This window comes from Myodes glareolus, chromosome 9 (genome assembly GCF_982192425.1).
Source record: "Myodes glareolus chromosome 9, mMyoGla1.1, whole genome shotgun sequence".
In the NCBI taxonomy this organism is placed as follows: Eukaryota; Metazoa; Chordata; class Mammalia; order Rodentia; family Cricetidae; genus Myodes; species Myodes glareolus.
Window position 1 is genome coordinate 43,013,200 of NC_142034.1, and position 20,616 is coordinate 43,033,815.

General features: G+C 40.7%; 1 protein-coding gene across 11 annotated transcripts in view; it reads right to left on the minus strand.

Annotated features, from left to right (window-relative positions):
- Rhot1 (ras homolog family member T1) overlaps positions 1 to 20,616 on the minus strand; it is an 82,962-nt gene extending 62,346 nt beyond the window's left edge. For 3 of the 11 annotated variants that reach the window (XR_015003713.2, XM_085695503.2, XM_085695504.2), the window contains exons 1-2: positions 20,377 to 20,613; positions 3,403 to 3,461 (exon numbers count right to left, since the gene is read on the minus strand). Coding sequence is in view for 9 of the 11 variants with exons in the window: in XM_085695503.2 (XP_085551629.1) it covers positions 3,403 to 3,461; positions 20,377 to 20,452 (135 nt within the window). In the remaining 2 variants the exon portion in view is untranslated. Of the gene's footprint in view, positions 1 to 3,402; positions 3,462 to 13,528; positions 13,577 to 20,376 lie in introns of those variants that run through there. The other 8 variants (XM_085695501.2, XM_085695499.2, XM_085695496.2 and 5 more) reach the window with 5 other exon arrangements.

Sequence of the window (20,616 nt, forward strand, 5' to 3'; positions counted from 1 at the left end):
TGGTTCTCAGGGCCTGGAGAGATGGCTCAGAGGTTAAGGGCACTGGCTGTTCTTCCAGAGGTCATGAGTTCAATTCCCAGCACCCACATGGTGATTCAGTACCATCTATAATGAGATCTGGTGCCCCCTTCTGGCATATGTATACATAATAAATTAATTAATTAAAAAATATGATTCTCATTCTGTTTTGTTGAGAATTTAAAACACTTTACAAATAAGGAGCTATGTTAACCCAAGGCAGTCCTGACGAGTGTAACTCAGGGGTGGAGAACTTATCTAGCACATGCAGCTTTGGGTTTAATCCTCAGCCTGACAAAACCCACAAAAACACAAAACAAAATGTCAACCTTCAAGGTAACCAATAAATATTAATTTTATGTAGGCTAGATAACAGGTTGGCTACAGTAGCCTGTGTTTAATAATTCCACATTTTAGCAAGATGCATAGTTTTAACAAAATTGCAAAGTGTGGTGGCTTAATCCTTTCTTTTTGATTAATTATCTTTTGTGTGTATGGGTTCTGCATACATGTGTATCTGTGAATCACAAGCATGCCTGGTGTTCTGGAGGCTAGAAAAGGGCCTGGTTCCCCTAGAGCTTGAGTTATAGACAGTTATGAGCCACTCTATGGGTACTGGGAATCAAACCCAGGTACTGTGGAAGAGCAGTCAGTGCTCTTGACTGCTGAGCCTTTTCTCCAGCCCCAACTGCATGATTTTCAATTGGGGGAAAACCCCATATTCACACAAAAGAAGAATACCCTTAATTTTAACTTAAGTTAAACATTTAAAATTTATTTCTTCTCTTCTTCCTCTTCTTCTTTTTCTCTCTCTGAAACTCTTTCTCTCCCTTCTCTTCCGCTGTTCCTGTCCCTAGATGCCAGTCTTCCCCCACCCTTCTCTCTTAATAAGACTTCCCACATTAAAAAAAAAAAATATTTGAGACGGGATCCCACTATCTCATTATGCAGTGCTAGCTGGACTGGAACTCACTGTGATTCATTAAATGTGCTTATTTATTTGTGGGCATGGGTATCGTAGCGTACAAATGGAGATCAGTGTGGAGTCAGCTTTGTACTTCCACCATGTAGGTAAGTCCTGGGAATTAAAATCAGGTTGTCAGCCTTGGCAGCAGGTGCCTTTTCCCACTCAGCCATCTTGCTAGCTCCTTAGCAGAGAATTTTATATATTATAACCTAAATAATTTTAAATTAATGTTAATGATTCCACAATATACTCCATTTTTCAAATGAACAGATTACTATTTGATTCTTTGTTAATGCTAGGGGGAACAAAGAAAATAAGCAGCCATAGAATTATGAATGCTGAAAATGCTACCAATGAGAGATAAAGCTCTTGCTTGCTATGTTTGAGACCCTGGATTCAACCCCAGCCACAAAAATCCAGAAAAACAAAGACACCGCCTAGCTCAGCAATAAAACCATAAAGCTATGTCTTTCTAAGAAGAGTAAGGAAAGGGTAAAGGCAAACTCTAACATTCATTTTATTTTTACTTGTGTGTATGTATGCACATGCACTTATATGTCACAGGTGTTGGGGGAGAGGTGGAGTGCCGTGAAGAGTATGGACACCCAGGAGCTAAAATTATAGTTATGAGTCATCTAACACGGGTGCTGGGAATTGAATGCAGGTCCTCTGGAAGAACAGCAAGTGCTCTTAGGTACTGAGCTATCTCTCTAGCCTCAGGTTCTGACATTAATAATACTTTGGAAGAAACAAAAGATAAGCCAGGCCTGTAATCTCACTATTTGGGAGGCAGAGGTGGAAGGATCAGAAAAAGGTTCAGGATCAGTCATGCCTGCATAGTAAGTTTGAGGCCAACCTGTGCTATGCAGACTGTGCCTCAAAAAATAAACAGAATAAACTAATGATAACAAAATCCAAAAAAAATTTTTTAAATTTTTTTAATTAATTTATTTTTTTGAGATAGGATTTCTTTGTATAGCATTGGAGCCTGTCCTGGAACTCGCTCTGTAGTCCATGCTGGCCTCGAACCTCCACCCGCCTCTGCCTCTCAAGTGCTAGGACAAAAAGTATGCACCATAACAAATGGGAAAATCTAAATTTTGGTTATGCTGTGGCACTGATGCTGTTTTCTCTAACAATACCGTTAATTTTACAGCATCTCCTCACACTGGGATTCCCAAAATGTAAATAAGTGTAGCCCAGTATGGTAGTGCATACATGCAGTCACAGCATCAGGTAAGTGGAGGCAGAAGATCAGGAGTTCAAGGCCATCCTTAGCTACATGATAAGTTTGAGGTTAGCCTGAGTTACATGAGACCCTGTCTCAAAATACCAATAATAGATATATTATACATACATATATATTATTAATAATACCACCTTGTTCCTGGTGGCACTTCACTATTATTAATTTACTGTCAAACACAATTCTTTGGATCTGTAGGCAACATAGATGAATTCATTTCTAATTTGTAATATGAAGTAGATATATAATATTATTTCTGTCAGGATTCTAGTAGTTCAGACAAAAATATTTCACAAACTGACAGCACCAGGCAGAAGATAAACGGTACCCAGATGGTAAAACTAGTTTCAATTCACACAACACTCAGCATCTCTTTCACGATTGGGGTTCTGGAAAACATTTTACTTCTAAGAACAGGTTACACAGGTGATCATTTTTGCTACCATTTTAAAAATGAAACAACTAAGACAAAGAGATGACAAATGACACGACCATTGCTGGTGAGATAGCTCAGGGCCTTGCCAACAGGACTAACAGTCTGAAGCTGATACTGAGGTTCTCGTGGAAGAAGTAGAGAACTGACTCACACTAAGTGTCATGATAGCCTGCTGTGCTATGGCAAACACACACACACACACACACACACACACACACACACACAATGTAAAATACAAAATTTTAATGACAAAGGCAAAGGCACAAAATGAGAACTTAGGCTCTTTCTTAAGGTGATAAACTAATAAGAGCTTTTTAAAAGTCCTGACTTTTGGCAGTTGGAGAGATGGCTCAGTGGTTAAGAGCACTGGCTGCTCTCCCAGAGGACCCAGACTCAATTCCTAGCACCCACATGGCAGCTCATAATTGTCTGTACCTCCTGTTGCAAGGGATCTGACACCTTCACACTAATGTACATTAAAAAAAAAAAAGTCCTGAAGTTGGACAGTGGTGGCGCACACCTTTAATCCCAGCACCCAGGAGGCAGAGACAGGTGGATCTCTGTGAATTTGAGGCCAGCTTGGTCTACAGAGAGTTCCAGGACAGCCAGAGCTACACAGAGAAACCCAAGTCCTGACTGTTGAAGAAACACATGAAGGTAGTATTGACATATCACTTTAACTTATTTTTCATAAATTAAAAAAAAAAACACTAAACAGGAACATAAAATGTTTACCTCTTCTGGAAATTCTTCACTGACCAGAGACATAATCAGTGATGTCTTCCCAACTCTAGCTGTTAAAAGAAGAAAAGTTCATTACTTTAATAAGCTATTTTGGTCTCGCAGGAAGCCAAATCCAGTAACCACATAGGGAGTTTATTAGCTCCTTGGAGAAAGAATAAGCCCATTTCACAGCATCACAAAAATCTCCTGCAGCTCAGGTGTATCAGTTCTTGCCTGTAATTCTACCAACTACTTGGAGAGGCTGAGGAAATAGGACGTCAGGTTTGAGGAAAGAACAGAACAGAGTAGCAAAAACCTTCCTGCATTACCTACTGAGAATTGCACAAGAACTGATCCTTAATATAAACTGTTTAATGTTCCCAAAAATTCCTAAATTTTCACCATTATAAATGCTGTGGGATAATGTTTTGTACACTATAAAGATTTGTCATTCATATTAGTTTAATAAAACGCTGATTGGCCATTAGCCAGGCAAGGCCATCAGACTAGGAGAATTCTGGGAAGAGGAAAGGCAGAAGAAGCAAGTTGAGAATGCATCACTGATACAAGATTCCAAGCCACATGGCTAATCACAGACAAGAATTAAGGGCTAATTTAAGTTGTAAGAGCTAGTTAAGAACAAGTCTGAGCTAATAGGCCAAACAGCTTAAAATTAATATCAGCGTCTGTGTGTTTCTTTGAGACTGAATGGCTACGGGACTGGGTGAGACAGAAACTTCCATCTACAAATGGCGTCCAGTGTGGGGCCTAGAGAAGAATAAGACAGGAGAAGACAGCTCTCAGTCAGTCTCATTCTGAGGATTTCTGGAGGCATGATCGCCTTTTCTGGACTGAGGTAGAGGTAAGAGCCAGTGGCTGGCTGTTTTGCTTTCTTGACCTTCAGGTGGAACCCCAGTATCTGTCTCTGGGTTTTTATTAATTGCGCTACAATTGGCACCCAGTGTTTGGGGCACAAACCTGTGACCCTAAGATTAAGAGTCTCATGCTCTACCAAATAACTGACCTAGCTGTGCTACCTTTCTTTGGATATATGTCTATCAAAATTCAAACTTTCCATTTTGATAAGAATAATGTTTAAATTTTCCACAGTGAACAAAAATTTTCCTACAATAATATCTGAAGTCTCCAGGAAGAAGATAGGGGCCCACAACAAAGATTACACCTGGTTCATATATTGCCATTCATCTGATAGCACCACTTTAAGATCGCCACTGGACAACAAACTTGTCGGAAAAATTTCAAGGTGGATAGCTGAGATGATCCAGCCTAACAAATTACTCTAACCAGGAGTTAAGACAAGCCCTGCACTTTCCCATTACAAAGACTGAACAAAAAATGATATAGTTACCTCTCCCAGGACTTGACAATTAACCCAAAAGATGATCTTTTCAGGATCACCTAAAGATACAGACGCCCTCAGAGAGCTGCAGAAAGACACTGGTCAATGGAAAAAAACTTCTGAATTAAATCAGCTGGTGTACTTCAAGGATGAGTTGACCTCAGAACGGAAAGGAGATGTGCTACGTTGGGGAAAGGGTTTCTCTTTTGTTTCCACAGGAGAAGAAAAGCTATGGATACCATCAAAACTAATCAAGATTAAATTTTAAAAGGAGAAACCTCTTGAGAAAGAGAAATAACAGCTGCTCATCCACAGAGGTGACAATCATACATGTGGTAAAGAACCTTGTAAGGGTTGGGGCAGGGTTTGGTTCTTGTCTTTACAGGAAAACAGAAAATACCCATCTTTGGGAAGTCAAGAGACCTAGGACATTCGATGCCCAAAGAAGAAAAGACAGCTAAATCACCAAGCAAAAGGAAGACATAAGAGCCAATGGGTTGGCTGCTTTGCTTTTCTGGTCATTGTGTTGAACACCCCCCCCCAAAAAAAAAACCCTAAACAGTTAACAGTGTGTTTAAAAATATGCATAGGCTTGGGAGAGAAAAGAAAAACAGAGAAAGTCCCGAAAAAAAAAAAAAAAGGAAACAGAGTTGTCGAGCATGGTAGCGCATGCCTTTAAATCCAGAACTTGGGAAGCAGAGGCAAGAATATCTTTGAGAGTTCAAGGCCAACCTGGTCTAAAGAGTAAGATCCAGGACAACCAAAGATACACAAAAGAAACCCTGTCTCAAAAAAAAAAAAAAAGCAAAAAGTAAAAAGTATAAATAAAAGAAATAGAGTAAGAAAAAAATCCCACATACAGATCAAAAATAACCAAAAATTTGGATACTATATGTTATTGTATTGACTTTGAGTTGTTTAACTGCTGAAGATGGAGCAACAGTTGCTAAAAGACATTTGAGTATAAATGCTGCTGGATTAATCCAACATATATTGTATATATAATGCCTTGACTTCAAAATTTAAATCAAAATATATGTTACTTTGTAGAAGAGGTTTTGTTTTTGTTTCCACGGGAAATGAGAGGCTATGGATTTATTCTTGTTTAAAAAAGAAAAAAAAAAGAGGTTTGAACGAGGAAAACCCGCTGAAAAATCTCTAATGGGAATGGATGGCCCAGATGATCCAATGCTTTAGAGCACCTCTGTTGCAGTTTCCTCTGAGTTCCACATCCAGAACAGCTTCAAGACTGCTACCTAAGATGATCCAGCCTCACAAGACTACTCCAGTCTGAACTTGACCATAATCCTAAATTTTCTTTGGTTCACCATAAGATTATCAGTGAACTCAACCAGCAGGAAGTAGCCTAGAAAACTAGGCCCACATTCCCAAAAAATGGATTATGGAAGTTTGCCTTTATTCAGAGCGCCGGTTACAAGTTGTTATGGATAATTATCAGGAAAAAGCTAAACAAAGAATATTAGATTTAAGGGTTTTGTTTTGAAAAGAAAAAAAGGGGAAATGCTGTGGGATCTTGTGCACTGTTAAGATTTGTCACTCATATTAATTTAATAAAATGTCAGGCAGGAAGCAAAGGTGGGGCAACCACACTAGGAAAATTATTAGAAGAGAAAAGGTAGAGATGCAGTCACCAGTCAAATGCAGAGAAAGCAAGATAAGAATGTCTCACTGATAAAAGGTACCAAGCCACATGGCTAAACATAAATAAGAATTATGTGTTAATTTAAGTTGTAAAAGCTAGTTAATAATAAACCTGAGCTAATAGGCCAAACAGTTTATAATTAATATAAGCCTCTGTGTGTTTCCTTGGGACTAAACAGCTGCAGGACTGGGCAAGATAGAAACTTCCGTCTACAAAAAATAATGTAATTCATATTTTACACATAAATTCCTTGAAGTGGAATTCAAGTTAGCATATGGTCTGTTTTGTATTTAACTGACACTGTTAATTATGTTCACAAACGAATACATCAATTTACATCCTTACCAACAGAAGATACACATGTACATTCCTTCCTTTTTTGTTCTACATTTTAAGAGTTGGTAACACGGCAAAAAACCAAAAATTTTCTGTCCCAGTGATCTTTATAATAAAAGAAAGTTAAAATCTCAATCTTTATTCTTTATATGACTTCTCTATTGCAGTAACTTTTCTGATCATATAATTACTACAGTCAAACCAAGTCTGTCCAAGCTCCTGGAAAAAAAAACAGACACCTACCTGCTATGTTAGTCTCTGCCACAGTGGCAAAATACAATTTCAAAAACAAGTCCAAATATGAAAGATGGTAATTTTTAAGAGTTGGGAACAACCTCAGTCCCTTTTTTTAAAAAAATATTTATTTATTATGTATACAATATTCTGTCCATGTGTATGTCTGCAGGCCAGAAGAGGGCACCAGACCCCATTACAGATGGTTGTGAGCCACCATGTGGTTGCTGGGAATTGAACTCAGGATCTTTGGAAGACCAGGCAATGCTTTTTACCACTGAGCCATCTCTCCAGCCCCTCAGTCCCTTCTTAAATGACTAAAAGAAAGAGTGAACTGAAAGCACAAGACAGATCCTAGAAAATGATGAATGGCCAGAACACACAGGAGAGTGAACTGGTCCAAACAGCATGAAGAATTTATGCAAGTTGAGAGACAAATTATATAGCTTAACAGGTAGTTTCTAGCTCTAGTTTTTATAGACTATTTTATTCTTTTATTATTTTATGTGTTCATGTGTATATATGTGTGTATATTATATATGTATTACATACATACACAAATATACACACATGCATGTGGCTACCCACAGAGTCCAGAAGACAGTGCTGAAGATGGCATTACAGGTTGTGAACTGCCTATATGGGTGCTAGGAAATATTTCTGGGTCCTCTGGAAGAATAGCAAGCACTCCTAACTACTGAGTCATCTCTTAATAACTGGAGGTTTCTCTCTTGAATGTCAGTTCCCAAATAATCACTCTGAGACTTAATATGAATTATAAATTGTTTGCTCTATTAGCTCAGCTTTATTATTAACTAGGTTTTACAACTTAAATTAACCCATTTCTATTATTCTATATTTTACCGCGAGGCTCATAGCTTGTTACCTCAAATCTTGCTTCTTTGGCAGCTGCTGACATCTCCCTGATTATGCCTTCTTTCTTCCTTTATCAGTTTGGATTTCTAGCCTAGCTATATTCTGCCCTGCCATAGGCCAAAGCAGCTTCTTCATTTACCAGTAGAAAAACAAACAAACAAACAAATTCACAGCATACAGAAGGTCGTCCCACATCAATCTCTCTCTAGACCCTCTACAGACTTTTTGATTATCTCGTGTCAAAAAAGGGTTGGCTCTTATTCATACGGCTCAGAACAAATTATTTCTGTTTTGATCAGAGCCTAACTAACAATACTAGCTCATACAGCTCTCCAGTTTTCAGACAGGAAATGTACAACTCAGAGACAGCAATTTCCATAAGATCTCACTAGAAGATGAGTTGTGAACCTAAGAAAATAGCTTGTCTCCTGATGGTCAAGCCAGAATTCTCTTTTGCCATACTTTTAAAGACTGCTAAGAATACAGAAAGGGGCTGGGGGTGGTAGCACATGCCTTTATCCCTGCACTCAGGAGACAGAGGCAGGCAGATCTCTGTGAGTTCAAGGCCAGCCTGGTCTATGAAGCTAGTTCCAAGACAACTAAAGCTACACAGAGAAACCCTGTCTCAAAAAAACAAAAACAAACAAAAAAATACAGAAAGAGAATGGTAATATAGCATCAGCATGAATCACTCACAAGCAAGTACTACAGTTAAAATAGTTACTGGCTTACTGGCAACTTATTAGAGCAACATCTATTCAATTTTTACTTTTATCTTTCCTTTTTTGTTTGTTTGTTTCTTTTGTGTATATATTGTTTTACTAATGTGTTTTGAAACAAAGTTTCTCTATGTAGTCCTGGACCAGGCTGGTCCTTTTGTCTCAGACTTTCTAATTTGTAGTTCATCACACCAGGCTTATTGGTTTTCCGAGAGACAGGGTTTCTCTATATACCAACACTGGTTGTCCTAGAACTTGTTCTGTAGCCCAGGTCAGAAAGGAACTCAAAGAGATCCACCTGTCTCTGCTTCCCAAGGGCTGAAATTAAAGGTGTGTGCCACCTGGCTTTTTGCTTTGCTTACTTTTTCAAACAATTTGAGAAAAGTTCAGATTTATGGAAAATATATTTCCTTCAACGACCACTGAGCCATCTCTCCAGCCCCTAATTTAAAATTTTTTATGTATCTGTATGCATCTGTGTATGGGCACAACTGAGCTAAGGCCTGAGAATGGAGATCAGAGGATAACTTTTGAGAGCTGGTTCTCTCTACTTCCAAGACGTGGGTCCCAGGTCTTCAGGGTTATTGTCAGACCCTTTACTCACTGAGCCATCTCACAGGTTTGCTTTTTTTTTCCCTCCCATTGAAAGGGCCTCAAAGTGAAATCTAGGTTGATTTCAAACACACAACATTCTACCTGCCTCAGTCTTTGAAGTGCTTAAACAGTATGCTGAATCTATGTCTATCCTTAATCCAAATTTCCCACATAACATATAACATTTTAGGGGCTGGAGAGATGGCTCAGTGGTTAAGAGCATTGCCTGCTCTTCCAAAGGTCCTGAGTTCAATTCCCGGCAACCACATGGTGGCTCACAACCATCTGTAATGAGGTGCCTTCTTCTGGCCTGCAGAATATTGTATACATAATAAATAAATAAATATTTAAAAAAATATAACATTTTACACTATTGTGTGTGCAATATCCTTTATCTATTTCACTCTTATTCTAGTAGTACCCATAGCTACCACATCATATAAGCTTACCAAATAATGAATAGTTAGAAACAGGCACAGGACCGTTTGAGAATAATTCTATCTTTTTTTGGGGGGGGGGGGTAATGAGTGCTCTGTCTGCATGTATCACTGCAGCCAGAAGAGGGCATCAGATCCCATTATAGATGGTTATGAACCACCATGTGGTTGCTGGGAATTGTACTCAGGACCTCTGGAAGAGCAGCCAGTGCTCTTAACCCCTCAGCTATCTCTCCAGCAACAATAATTGTATCTTAGTATGTATTTCCCAAAGGTAAGTTTATTCTCCTATGTAGATAAACAACCACATCAGAGACAGGAAATTAACCACCAACATAGTACCCTTATTCAATATATTGATCTTACTCAATACTATCCTTTATAGAAAATGAAAAAAAAATGGCTATCATGTCTTTAAAACTGAAAGCATTGTCAGGTGGTGACAGCGCACGCCTTTAATCCCAGCACTCGGGAGGCAGAGGCAGGCAGACCTCTGTGAGTTTGAGGCCAGCCTGGTCTACAAGTTCTAGTTCCAGGACAGGCACCAAAGTTAGAGAGAAACCCTGTCTCGAAAAACTGAAGGAAAAAAAAAAACCCACAGCTGAAAGCATTTCTTGTTTTGAGATAGTTTCATGTAGCCTAGGCTAGCCTTGAACTCACAACGTATATGTAGCTTAGAACAAACCTGAATTTCTTTCTTTCATTTGAGACAGGGTCTCATTATGTAACTCAGGCTGTCCTGGAACCCACTATGTAAACCAGGTGGCCTTGGCCACAGAAATCACCCTGACTCTGTCTCCTAATTCTTGAAATTAAAGGTGTTTGTCACCATGCTACTAAAAACTGCCAAATAAGTACTATTTTAAGTTATTTTAGTGGTAAAAATTGACAAGTTCTAGATTTACAGATATGAACACAAATTGATCTTAATTTGACAAATTAGATGCCTTCTTTTTTTCATAAATTTATTTATTTATTATGTATACAATATTCTGCCTGTGTGTATGCCTGCAGGCCATAAGAGGGCACCAGACCTCATTGCAGATGGTTGTGAGCCACCATGTGGTTGCTGGGAATTGAACTCAGGACCTTGGGAAGAGCAGGCAATGCTCTTAACCGCTGAGCCATCTCTCCAACCCTAGATGCCTTCTTTTATGTCTTCAACAAATATGTCTTCTTATGTATATGGAGTTTGTGTGTGTTCAGATCAACACTGGGCCTCTCAAATGCTAGGCAAGTACACTGCCCACGAGCTATTTCTCTAGTGTTATGATCTACTGGCCAAGCCTGTCACCTGGGTACCCTGTCCCTTTAAGAGACAAGCCCCCCACTCCCAACTCCCCTCCTACTTGCCTGGGTGTGGGTGTGGGCATGCGTGTTTGCTCTCTCTCTCTCTGTCCCTCTTGGAAAATGTAACTTCTGGTGCTCCCCCCCTTCTCCCTTTTCTCCTTCCCCTTTCCCTTTCCCCTCCATAACCCTCTAAATAAACACTATACCCAACCTCTTTCTGGCATATCTGTCTGTCTCTCACCCACACCGCCAAGGGGACTTACTGAGGCCTGGGGGACCAGTCCCTACCACGGCATCTTTATAAATGAGTAACACCTAGGCCTACCCAGCAGCTACTTCAGTAGTACTTCTATGTGTCTTAGGTGTTCACAACACTCTGCACAACGTCACTGTGTGCCTTCCTTTTTAAAAAAAATTACATCTTAACTGGCTTTAATCATTCATGAAGTGAACACTGTTTTACACAGCAAGATAAACTACCATCTCTGATGTGGTTTCTTATTTTGCATTGAAATTCTGTTAAATTTTTCTCGTTGATACTAAAGGAGACCTACTATATTGCCCAAATTAGTATGAAACTCTTGGGTGGTCCTCCAAGTACTCCTCCCATCTCCAGAGTGCTGGGATCACCTCCAGGTGGTCTTGAAGTATGCCACCATTCCCTGCCCTTGTATGGCTGACTAGCTTTGTCCTCTGATTTTCAGGCAAGCTTTATTTATTAAAACACAAATAATACACCACTATAGAATTTTTTAGGACATCACAGCTGATAACAAAAATTGGTATTAGAATGCAGAGGGCATGAGAGGTTCATGTTTATCAAAGTAAAATATGCCTCAAAAACCTGGGAGGAAAAAAATTAGTTATTGGTGGCACATGGCTTTAATCCCAGCATTCAGGAGGTAGAGGCAGGTGAATCTCTGTAAGTCCAAGGCCAGCCTGGTCTACAAAGTGAGCTCCAGGACAGCCAGAGCTGTTACACAGATAAACCCTGTCTCCAAACAAAAAAAAAAAATAATAAAAAATAAAAAATAAAAAGACCAGAGAACAACAAATCTTGTATCCAAGAACTCTAGTTCCACATAAACACATGTCTCCTTGAACTGTTTGTTTTCCTCAAACTAAGAAACACTGGAAAAACATACACTTCTACTTTCTGAGATACATCTCTTGTTCATTTGATAATTATCACATGATTGCCTACATGTAAATTCAGTCTTACAAACTACATGGAGATAATCTGAAAAACTTACTAAATAAGACAAATCAAACTGTCATAAAAGAGGGACCAAGCACTATGTTCAACACCTCTATTTAAAAATGGAGGGGGGTGGGGGAGCAGAGAGGAAAGGAAGCAAGAAAGAGACCCGCTTCTGAAGTCTGTAAAAAAGACCTCAAGAAACTTGTCTGTGGCTATGGTGTAAGTCTGTGGTAGATAAATGGCTTAACATGTACAAACTGGGAGGAGAGGAAGGAAGGGCGATTTAAAAAGAAAAACGCCACCAAAAACTAAAATAAACTGGGTGGTGGTGCACACCTTTAATCCCAGCACTCAGGAGGCAGAGGCAGGCGGATCTCTGTGAGTTTGAGGCCAGCCTGGTCTACAGAGTGAGTTCCAGGACAGCCAGGACTACAGAGAAATCCTGTCTCAAACGAAAGGAAAAAACCCTAAAAACAAACAAAAACAAAAAATAAACAAACAAATAAATAAATGAGAAAAATCAGAAACTTGGCTTCTAGGAAGAAAAAAATATCTGTTGATGTTCTGAAGACACATACATTCTTTTGTTTGGTTTGGGGATTCTGACTGGCCTGGAACTCAATATATAGATCAGAAGGGCCTCAAATTAGCAACAATCCTTCTGCCTCTTGCCTCCTGGGTTTACTGGATTTACTGGGATTACTGGAATGTGCTACTGTACACACTCAAGAAACAACTAACTTTTTTTTTTTTGAGACAGGGTTTCTCTGTAGCTTTGGAGCCTGTCCTGGAACTAGCTCTTGTAGACCAGGCTGGCTTCGAGCTCACAGAGATCCACCTGCCTCTGCCTTCCGAGTGCTGGAATTAAAGGCATGTGCCACCACCGCCCAGCTATATGTTTTTTTTAAGACAAAGTTTGTCTGTGAAACAGTCCTGGTTGTCCTGAAACTCACTCTGTAGACCAGGCTGGCCTTTGCTACCACAACCCAGCCAAGAAATATGCATTCTTTTCTTTTTTAAAAAAAAAAACAGGGGAGAGTGTGGTACCAGCACTTGGGAGGCAGAGGCAGGCAGATCTCTGTGAGCTCAAGGCCAGATTGGTCTACAGAGCAAGTTTTAGGACAGCCAGGACTGTTTCACAGAGAAACCCTGTCTCAAAAAACAAAATAAGTAAGAAAATAAAAATATATTTTATTTTATATCAATAAAAGAAGTGTACATTCCTAAGAGTGCTGTATCTACATAAGATCCAGACAACCCTCCAACATATCAACAGTGAGCTCCTAAGGGAGTTCCTAGACTTTGATAAAAATGGGATATTTCTTACCAGCTACTATTTCTAGAAATTCTTAAGAGCAGGGACTATTTGCTTTTCAGTACAGCATCCCTCGCACTAAGCAAACCAAATGGCCAACTCATTAGAATTACCTTCTTCCTAGTCACAGCTGCGTTCTTTCCCTCAGATCCACTGGTCTCCTATGAGTTCCAGAAAAGAGAGAATAGCACTGTGAGAAAACAGGGCAGTCCTGGCTTCCTGAACAGCAGCAGGCTCCTCTCAAGCTACAGATCTGTGACTAGACATTCATAGCCTCTAACACAGCAAAGGAGACACTGGGGAGTGAAGAAGACAACTTCACTGGTGCTTGAAGACACAGACACACAAGACATCACGCCTAAGGGGTGTGGCTAACTCAATTAAAGTCATTTGTTACCACTTCTCAGAGTGTGATTTTATTTATTTGCTCACATCCTACCTCATCTAGAAAACAATTCAGCTCACTACGTTATAAAAATTCCATCTAGAGCTGAACATGATGGCACACTTTTAATCCCAATACTTGAGAGGCAGAGGCAGGAGGATCTCTTTGAGTCCAGTGGTCTGCATAGGGAGTTTCAGGTCAACTAGAGTTACACAGTGAGACTCTGTCTCAAAAATAAATAAAACGTTTTTCTTTCAACTGCTCCAGAAACAGTTCCATGAGGAAAAGAAATCCTCAATTTTTTAAATATATTATACTAGATAAAATTTATATTTGCTATAAAAAGTATAGCATATTACATAAAATATATTTATAATAAAATATATGGCAATGTATTACAAATAAAATGTTATAACCAATGTATAAACTGCAATGTAAGTTTGATAGAAATATTTAACATATAGCCAGAGCTACACAGAGAAACCCTGTCTTGAAAAAGAAAGAAAGAGAGAGAGAGAGAGAGAGAGAGAGAGAGAGAGAGAGAAAGTAAGGGAGAGAGGGAGGGAGATCCCCTAACTGAAGTTACAGATGGTTTGAGCCATCTTGTTGGTGCTGGGACCCAAACCCAGATCCTCTAGAAGAGCAGCCAGAGCTCTTACCCACTGAGCCATCTCCTCAGCCCCATGCCCTGCTTTTTTAGGCAGGTGTTGGGCATCCAAGTTCAGTTCTCATGCTTCAGTGATAGGCACTTTACCAACCCTTTAAGGGTAGATTTTGATTCATAGGTGTCAGTGACATAGAAAGAATCTTTCTATAAACAAAATTTATTCTTCATGAAGAACAGAAGACCTTGTGCAAACATCCTATAACGTATGCTGTATTGGTAAGCTGTTATGTCTTATTTGAGCTCACTGAGAACCTAGTTCCAGAAATAGGGCTGCTTCTCACCCCCATTTCAAACCCAAATATGTTTGTCCTACAGTACCCACCAAAGTTTTGTTTTGTTTTGTCTAGAGATAGAAGAGGAATAGCAAAACAGCCCCAGACCAAGAGTAAAATTATTGTGCCCTCAAGAATAGTTAAATGGCCAGGTGGTGGTGGCGCATGCCTTTAATCCCAGCACTCAGGAGGCAGAGGGAGGCGGATCTCTGTAAGTTAGAGGCCAGCCTGGTCTACAAGAGCTAGTTCCAGGAAGGATCCAAAGCTACAGAGAAACCGTCTCGAAAAAAAAAAAAAAGTTAAAAGGTGAACAATTTCCAACAGAGGTTATTATCATTTATCCAATGATATAAAAGTGCTTGCCATAAGCAACAGAAGCCAGAAATGCTACCAGTCATGGGATGCTCATGCGTGGAGAGAAATCAAAGGACCTTAAAGGACCTTTCCCCAGTCGACTTCTTCTGGGCACTTGTAGGTTCTAAAATTGTAAAATTGGCAAATTTACCTTTTGCTGATATTTGTTATTTCACTTGGAAGCCTCAACCCAGGGACACTCTGCTCTGCTTGGGACTCCCTCTATCTTGAACTCTAGCTGACTAGGGCTTTCATAGTCAGATTTTTTTTTAATTCTTAGATTTATTTGTTTATTTATATTTTATGTGTAGGGGTATCTTGTTTGCATGTATTTCTGTGTACCATGTGTGTACCTGGTGCCCACAAAGGTCAGAAGGTGGCAATGGATCCTCTGGAATTGGAATTGCAGACGGATGTGGGCCACCATGTCGGTGCAGTGAAAGGAATCCAGGTTCACTGGAAAAGCAATTGCTCTTAACCATTCAGTCATCTCTCCAGCAGCCCAGGTCAATCTCTACTAGATATTTTGTGCATTCGATGTGATGACCTTTTACTATCTATCACCTATCAATTTAATCTGTCACTTACTATTTATTCTTTTTACTTTGGCTTGCTATATACCTAACTCGATCATTCACAACTCAATGTATGGCAATTGTAGATCATTCTCCAGACTATACAGAATATATCATTAACCTTACAAGGTGTCCTCCTAGATCAGTAGTTCTCAACCTGTGGGTCTCAATCCCCTTCAGGGCCTAATAATGTTTTCACAGGGGTGATAGCCTGCATATCAGATATTTACATTAAATTCATAAGCTAGGACCTTAATCATGCTAGGCAAGTAAATATTGTGCGTCTGTGTGTGTTTCTTGAGACAGGGTTTCTCTGTATAACCCTGGCTGTCCTAGAACTCACTCTGTAGACTAGGCTGGACTTGAACTCACAGAGATCCACCTGCCTCTCTGCCTCACAAATGCTAGTCCCGGAGGCTGTGAATGCACTTTTAAAGACTTTTAGGAATATATTTTGTGATAATAGTAATTTACTTTTGATCTGATCTGAATGGTATTTGATAAGCAATAATTAAGATATGACATAGATAACATTTAAAATACCTTGTCATTTTCTACAAACAATATGCCTTAAGATTTTACAGACAGCCTAAGTTCCTTCATCTTCTCACTAAGTAGAAAGCAGTTAGTTAGTATGATGCCTAGATGGATTATAAATGGGCCAAGAAGCTGGGCAGCAGTGGTGAAGGCCTTTAATCCCAGCACTTGGGAGACAGAGGCAGCCAGATCTCTGTGAGTTAGAGGCCAGCCCGGTTTACAGAACGAGTTCCAGAACCGGCTCCAAACCGACATAGAGAAATCCTGTCTTGAAAAACCAAGACAGATGGATGAATGGGCCAAGAAAATATCCTTTCCACCTCAACAGTACAGCAGGATGTCTGAGACAACACAACATTGAAACCATTCACCATTTGGGAGCAACAGTGAATGACGTTGCCACTGCCTGGTTCAGGAACAGACACTGACAGGAATACAAAGTAACAGAGCCACACAAAAGAACAGACTTAAAATCCACAATACCAGAAAGAACAGAGGCGGAGTCGTCTTTGTCTTTACCTCCTCCACTCCCAACTACCTTAAAGCAACTGAAAACTAGATATGCTTAAATAAACATTAAAAGCTTAAATCCTAACCACTTTTTTCCAAAACTAGAGGAATCTCCAAAGGAGGGCCTGTGAGACTGCTCAGCAGAGAAGGGCGCTTGCCTAACTACCAAAGTTCAATCCCCAGATGATTCCATGTGAATCCCCCACACGGATGAAGGAGAGAACAACCTCCTGTAGATTGTGCTCAGATTTACATACACACAAATAAACAAATGTAAAAAGTAAATTTTAAAAGTAAGGTTTAGGCTAGATGGTAGCGGCACACACCTTTAATCCCAGCACTCACTAGGCAGAGGCAGGTAGATCTCCAGGTTTGAGGACAGCTAGAGCTACACACAGAGAAATCCTGTTTTGAAAGAAGAAAGGGGGAAAAAAAGAAAGAAAAATAAGGTTTAAAAGGATTTCCCCACCAAATACCAGCCATTAAAATAACTGAAATCCTACAATCAATTGAGTATAACTATACTTCAAACATTAAAATTTGAAAACACATGTATACAAGGGCTAATAACCTCACTTGAGTGCTTGCCTAGCAAGCACCAAGCCTTAGGTTTAGTAGCAAGCACAGCATAGACTAAGAAGGTGGCATAAACCAATAATCCCAGCTCTCAGGCAGGACAACTGGAGGTCAAAAGTTCAAGGCAGGCAGCCTAGCAAATTTAATACTTTATTTCAAATGAAAAAGGGAGGAAAGGGGAGGACAAAAAGAAAGGTTGTTGTTTGGTTGCTTGAGGTATTTTGAGACAGGGTTTCTCTGTGTAGCCCTGGCTATTCTAAGAGTCCCTCTGTAAACCAGACTGGCTTCAAACTCAGATATCGGCCTGCCTCTGCCTCCCAAGGGCTGGGATTAAAAGGCACATTAAAAAGTGCCACCACAGCTGGCCGGTTGTGATGCACTGCCTTTAATCCCAGCCCTCGGGAGGCAGAGGCAGATGGATCTCTGTGAGTTTGAGGTCGGCCTGGTCTACAGAGTGAGTTTCAGGTCACGCTCCAAGGCTACAAGGAGAAACCCTGTCTCAGAAAAAAAAAAAAAAAAAGTGCCACCACACCGGCTACAGTTTGTTTTCTTAATAGCAGATGGCCTGAAGGTTTTGGTGGTAACCTTCTCCTACTTGGAGACTGAACCGAGGGCCTCATATATGCCAGGCAAATGCGCTACCACTAAGCTATATACCCTAACCGTTTTAAAATTTTCAATTGCTATCCTCCTGCTTCAGAATCCTAAGTAATGGAATACAGATGTGTGCCATTAGCATGATTGGTATCACTCTTTTAGAGGGGAAAAAGTGTCTCCCTCAAAAACTAAAGCTTTCTCTCTCTCTCTCTTTTTTGTTTGTTTTTTGTTTTTCGAGACAGGGTTTCTCTGTATAGCTTTGGTGCCTAAGCTGGAACTAGCTCTTGTAGACGACCAGACTGGCCTCGAACCCACAGAGATCCACCTACCTCTGCTTCCCAAGTGTTGGGATTAAAGGCGTGCGGCACCACTGCCCGGCTAAAGCTTTCTCTTATATCAAGTTTCTCCCTATGATCAGAAAACTCCTACGTAGCTCTCTGGTTTGCTTTCATTATTAAATGATGTACTTTTCTAACAAATTTTAAACTTCTGCATATTCCTAAATAACACTATTAAACTTTAATACAAACGTCCTAAGGGTGACACTGGATCTTACAGGTGTATGGTGTTTCTATTTGGACAGTTTATACATTAATGCTATATAATTGGTTCCTATACTCAACACTAAATCCAAAACACATACCTATCTTTCTTAAAAACACATTCAAAGAAAAAAGTACCAGACTTTTATTAAATACAATTAAGGTTTCAGCGGCTCACTCCCCCGTATTTTGCCCCAAATGTATCAGCACCAATCACACTTTAAATAATGCTTTCCTTTACTATCAGAGAACCTGATGCAAAATACAGATTAAGATATTATAAATAAAATCTAAAATTCAAAACTGAAATCCAAAAACCAGACTATGCTTAGCTAAGCTTACTTCTAAATTCTGACTACAGAGTTGTCAAAAACAAAACAACAACAACAAAAAAACAAAAACTACAGCTACATGAGTAAATAGTCCATCATCGTAATCATACACACACCCCACCCCACCCCACCCCCGCACTCCTTTTTGAGGCCCACCGTGCCGAGACTGGCTTAGAACTCTCTAGGTAGACCAGGTTGGCACGGAACTCACAGCAATGCTCCTGCCTTAATTCTTCCCAGTCCTGGAGTTACAGACATGAACCACCACAGTAGGCTTCTCAAAGAACACTATAACCATAGTAAAAATGTGCATACTTGGGGCTGGAGTGCATAAGAACATAGGACCCAAATTCAGGTCTCAGCACCCAGTAGGGTGGCTCAAAGCACCTGTAACTCAAGCTCTAGGATTTCAGACTCCCGCTGTCTGGGTTCCAAGAGTACACCCTACCCCAAGTTGAAACAAAACAAAAACACTTTTTTTATTAATGTGTGCGTGCACTTTTCTCCTTGGGAGTGTTTCACAGTGACCTATAGAGCTACTCCAAAGGTAATGTGGCTTAGAATAACGGGCCGCAAATCAGCAATGGCAAACATTAACTAATGAGCTTTTAAACCACTGCAAGTCCTCCTTAGCCTTCTTTTTAATTTTAGTTCCCATGACTGAGAGCAGAAATCCCTGCTCTACTGTCTTCATGTCAGCAAAGGCGCTGTATTTGTTGTCTGTTTTGCTTTCTTTTACCCGCAAAAAGTAAAGTCTAACAATCCCTAGGGAGTCTTGGATACGCGTGTATATATTTCGCTGTCTTATATACCTGCTCTTGTTCATAAAATACCACATAACTATGGAATGCCTAACAAGGAGCGAAAATTAAGACTTTTAGGGGAACAACTGCCTCCACTAAAGGCTCCCCCCCTGGTTAAGTAGCACTCACTGAGTACTCGTTCGTATTAACTTGAAGGTGCGAGTCAATTTTTTAAAAAATATCGCGACTACCAGGAGTTAGTCCAACGCAAGGCACAAGAATGGCAAACGGCAAAAGCAAAAATTTAAATTAAAAAATAAATAAATAAAACCGCTATCTTAAACTGCCTTGTCTTTCTTCTCCCTTGTGCTGGAGACGGAACCCAGATCTTTATGTATAAAGCTAGAGCTCTACTACCGAGCTACACAAGCAACTCAGCGCACTCTCTTAATGCCCATGCACAGTAGCAGGGAAGGCAGCAAGTGAAAAAAAAAAAAAATTCCAGAAACCTGACCTTGTCCAGAAGTCGACTAATTCTGCACTCCTCCTCCCCCTAGTGTGTCCCCGCGAGCCTGTTCCCGCAGTCCCAAGCGCTCAGTCGGCCTGTTCCAACATCTGCCTGGCAGTCAGAGACTGACAGGCGACCAGAGGGTCCGACAGGAGGTGGCCCGAGAAACGCCGAGGCCCGAGAGGAAAGGACTCGGGGAGGCGAAGGCGAGAACCTTGACAGCGGAAGAGTCGGGCCTTAGGGACCAAGGCCTGCGAGGAGCACCGAGGGGACAGGGCAAAGTCCTGGGAAAGGATGAGCTGAGGGGCTGGCAGGCTTAGAGGGGGCACCCGGGCTGCGAGGCCGGGCAGGGCGCGGACTCACGTTCTCCCACTAGCAGGATCCGCACGTCTTTCTTCATGTCGGAGGCTCGCAGGGGCCGCACTCGGCCCGCACGCATGGAGCGCACGCCTCACGCCGGGAGCGCCCAGCCAGTGGCGCCGCTCTCCCCGCGCTACCGCCGTCTCCTGCCAGCCTCTCAGGCCTCTGTGCCCGATCTTCGGCCGCCCGGACTCGCCACACCGCCTCCTCGGCTGCCGCTCCGCTCGGGAGCCGGGACAAACC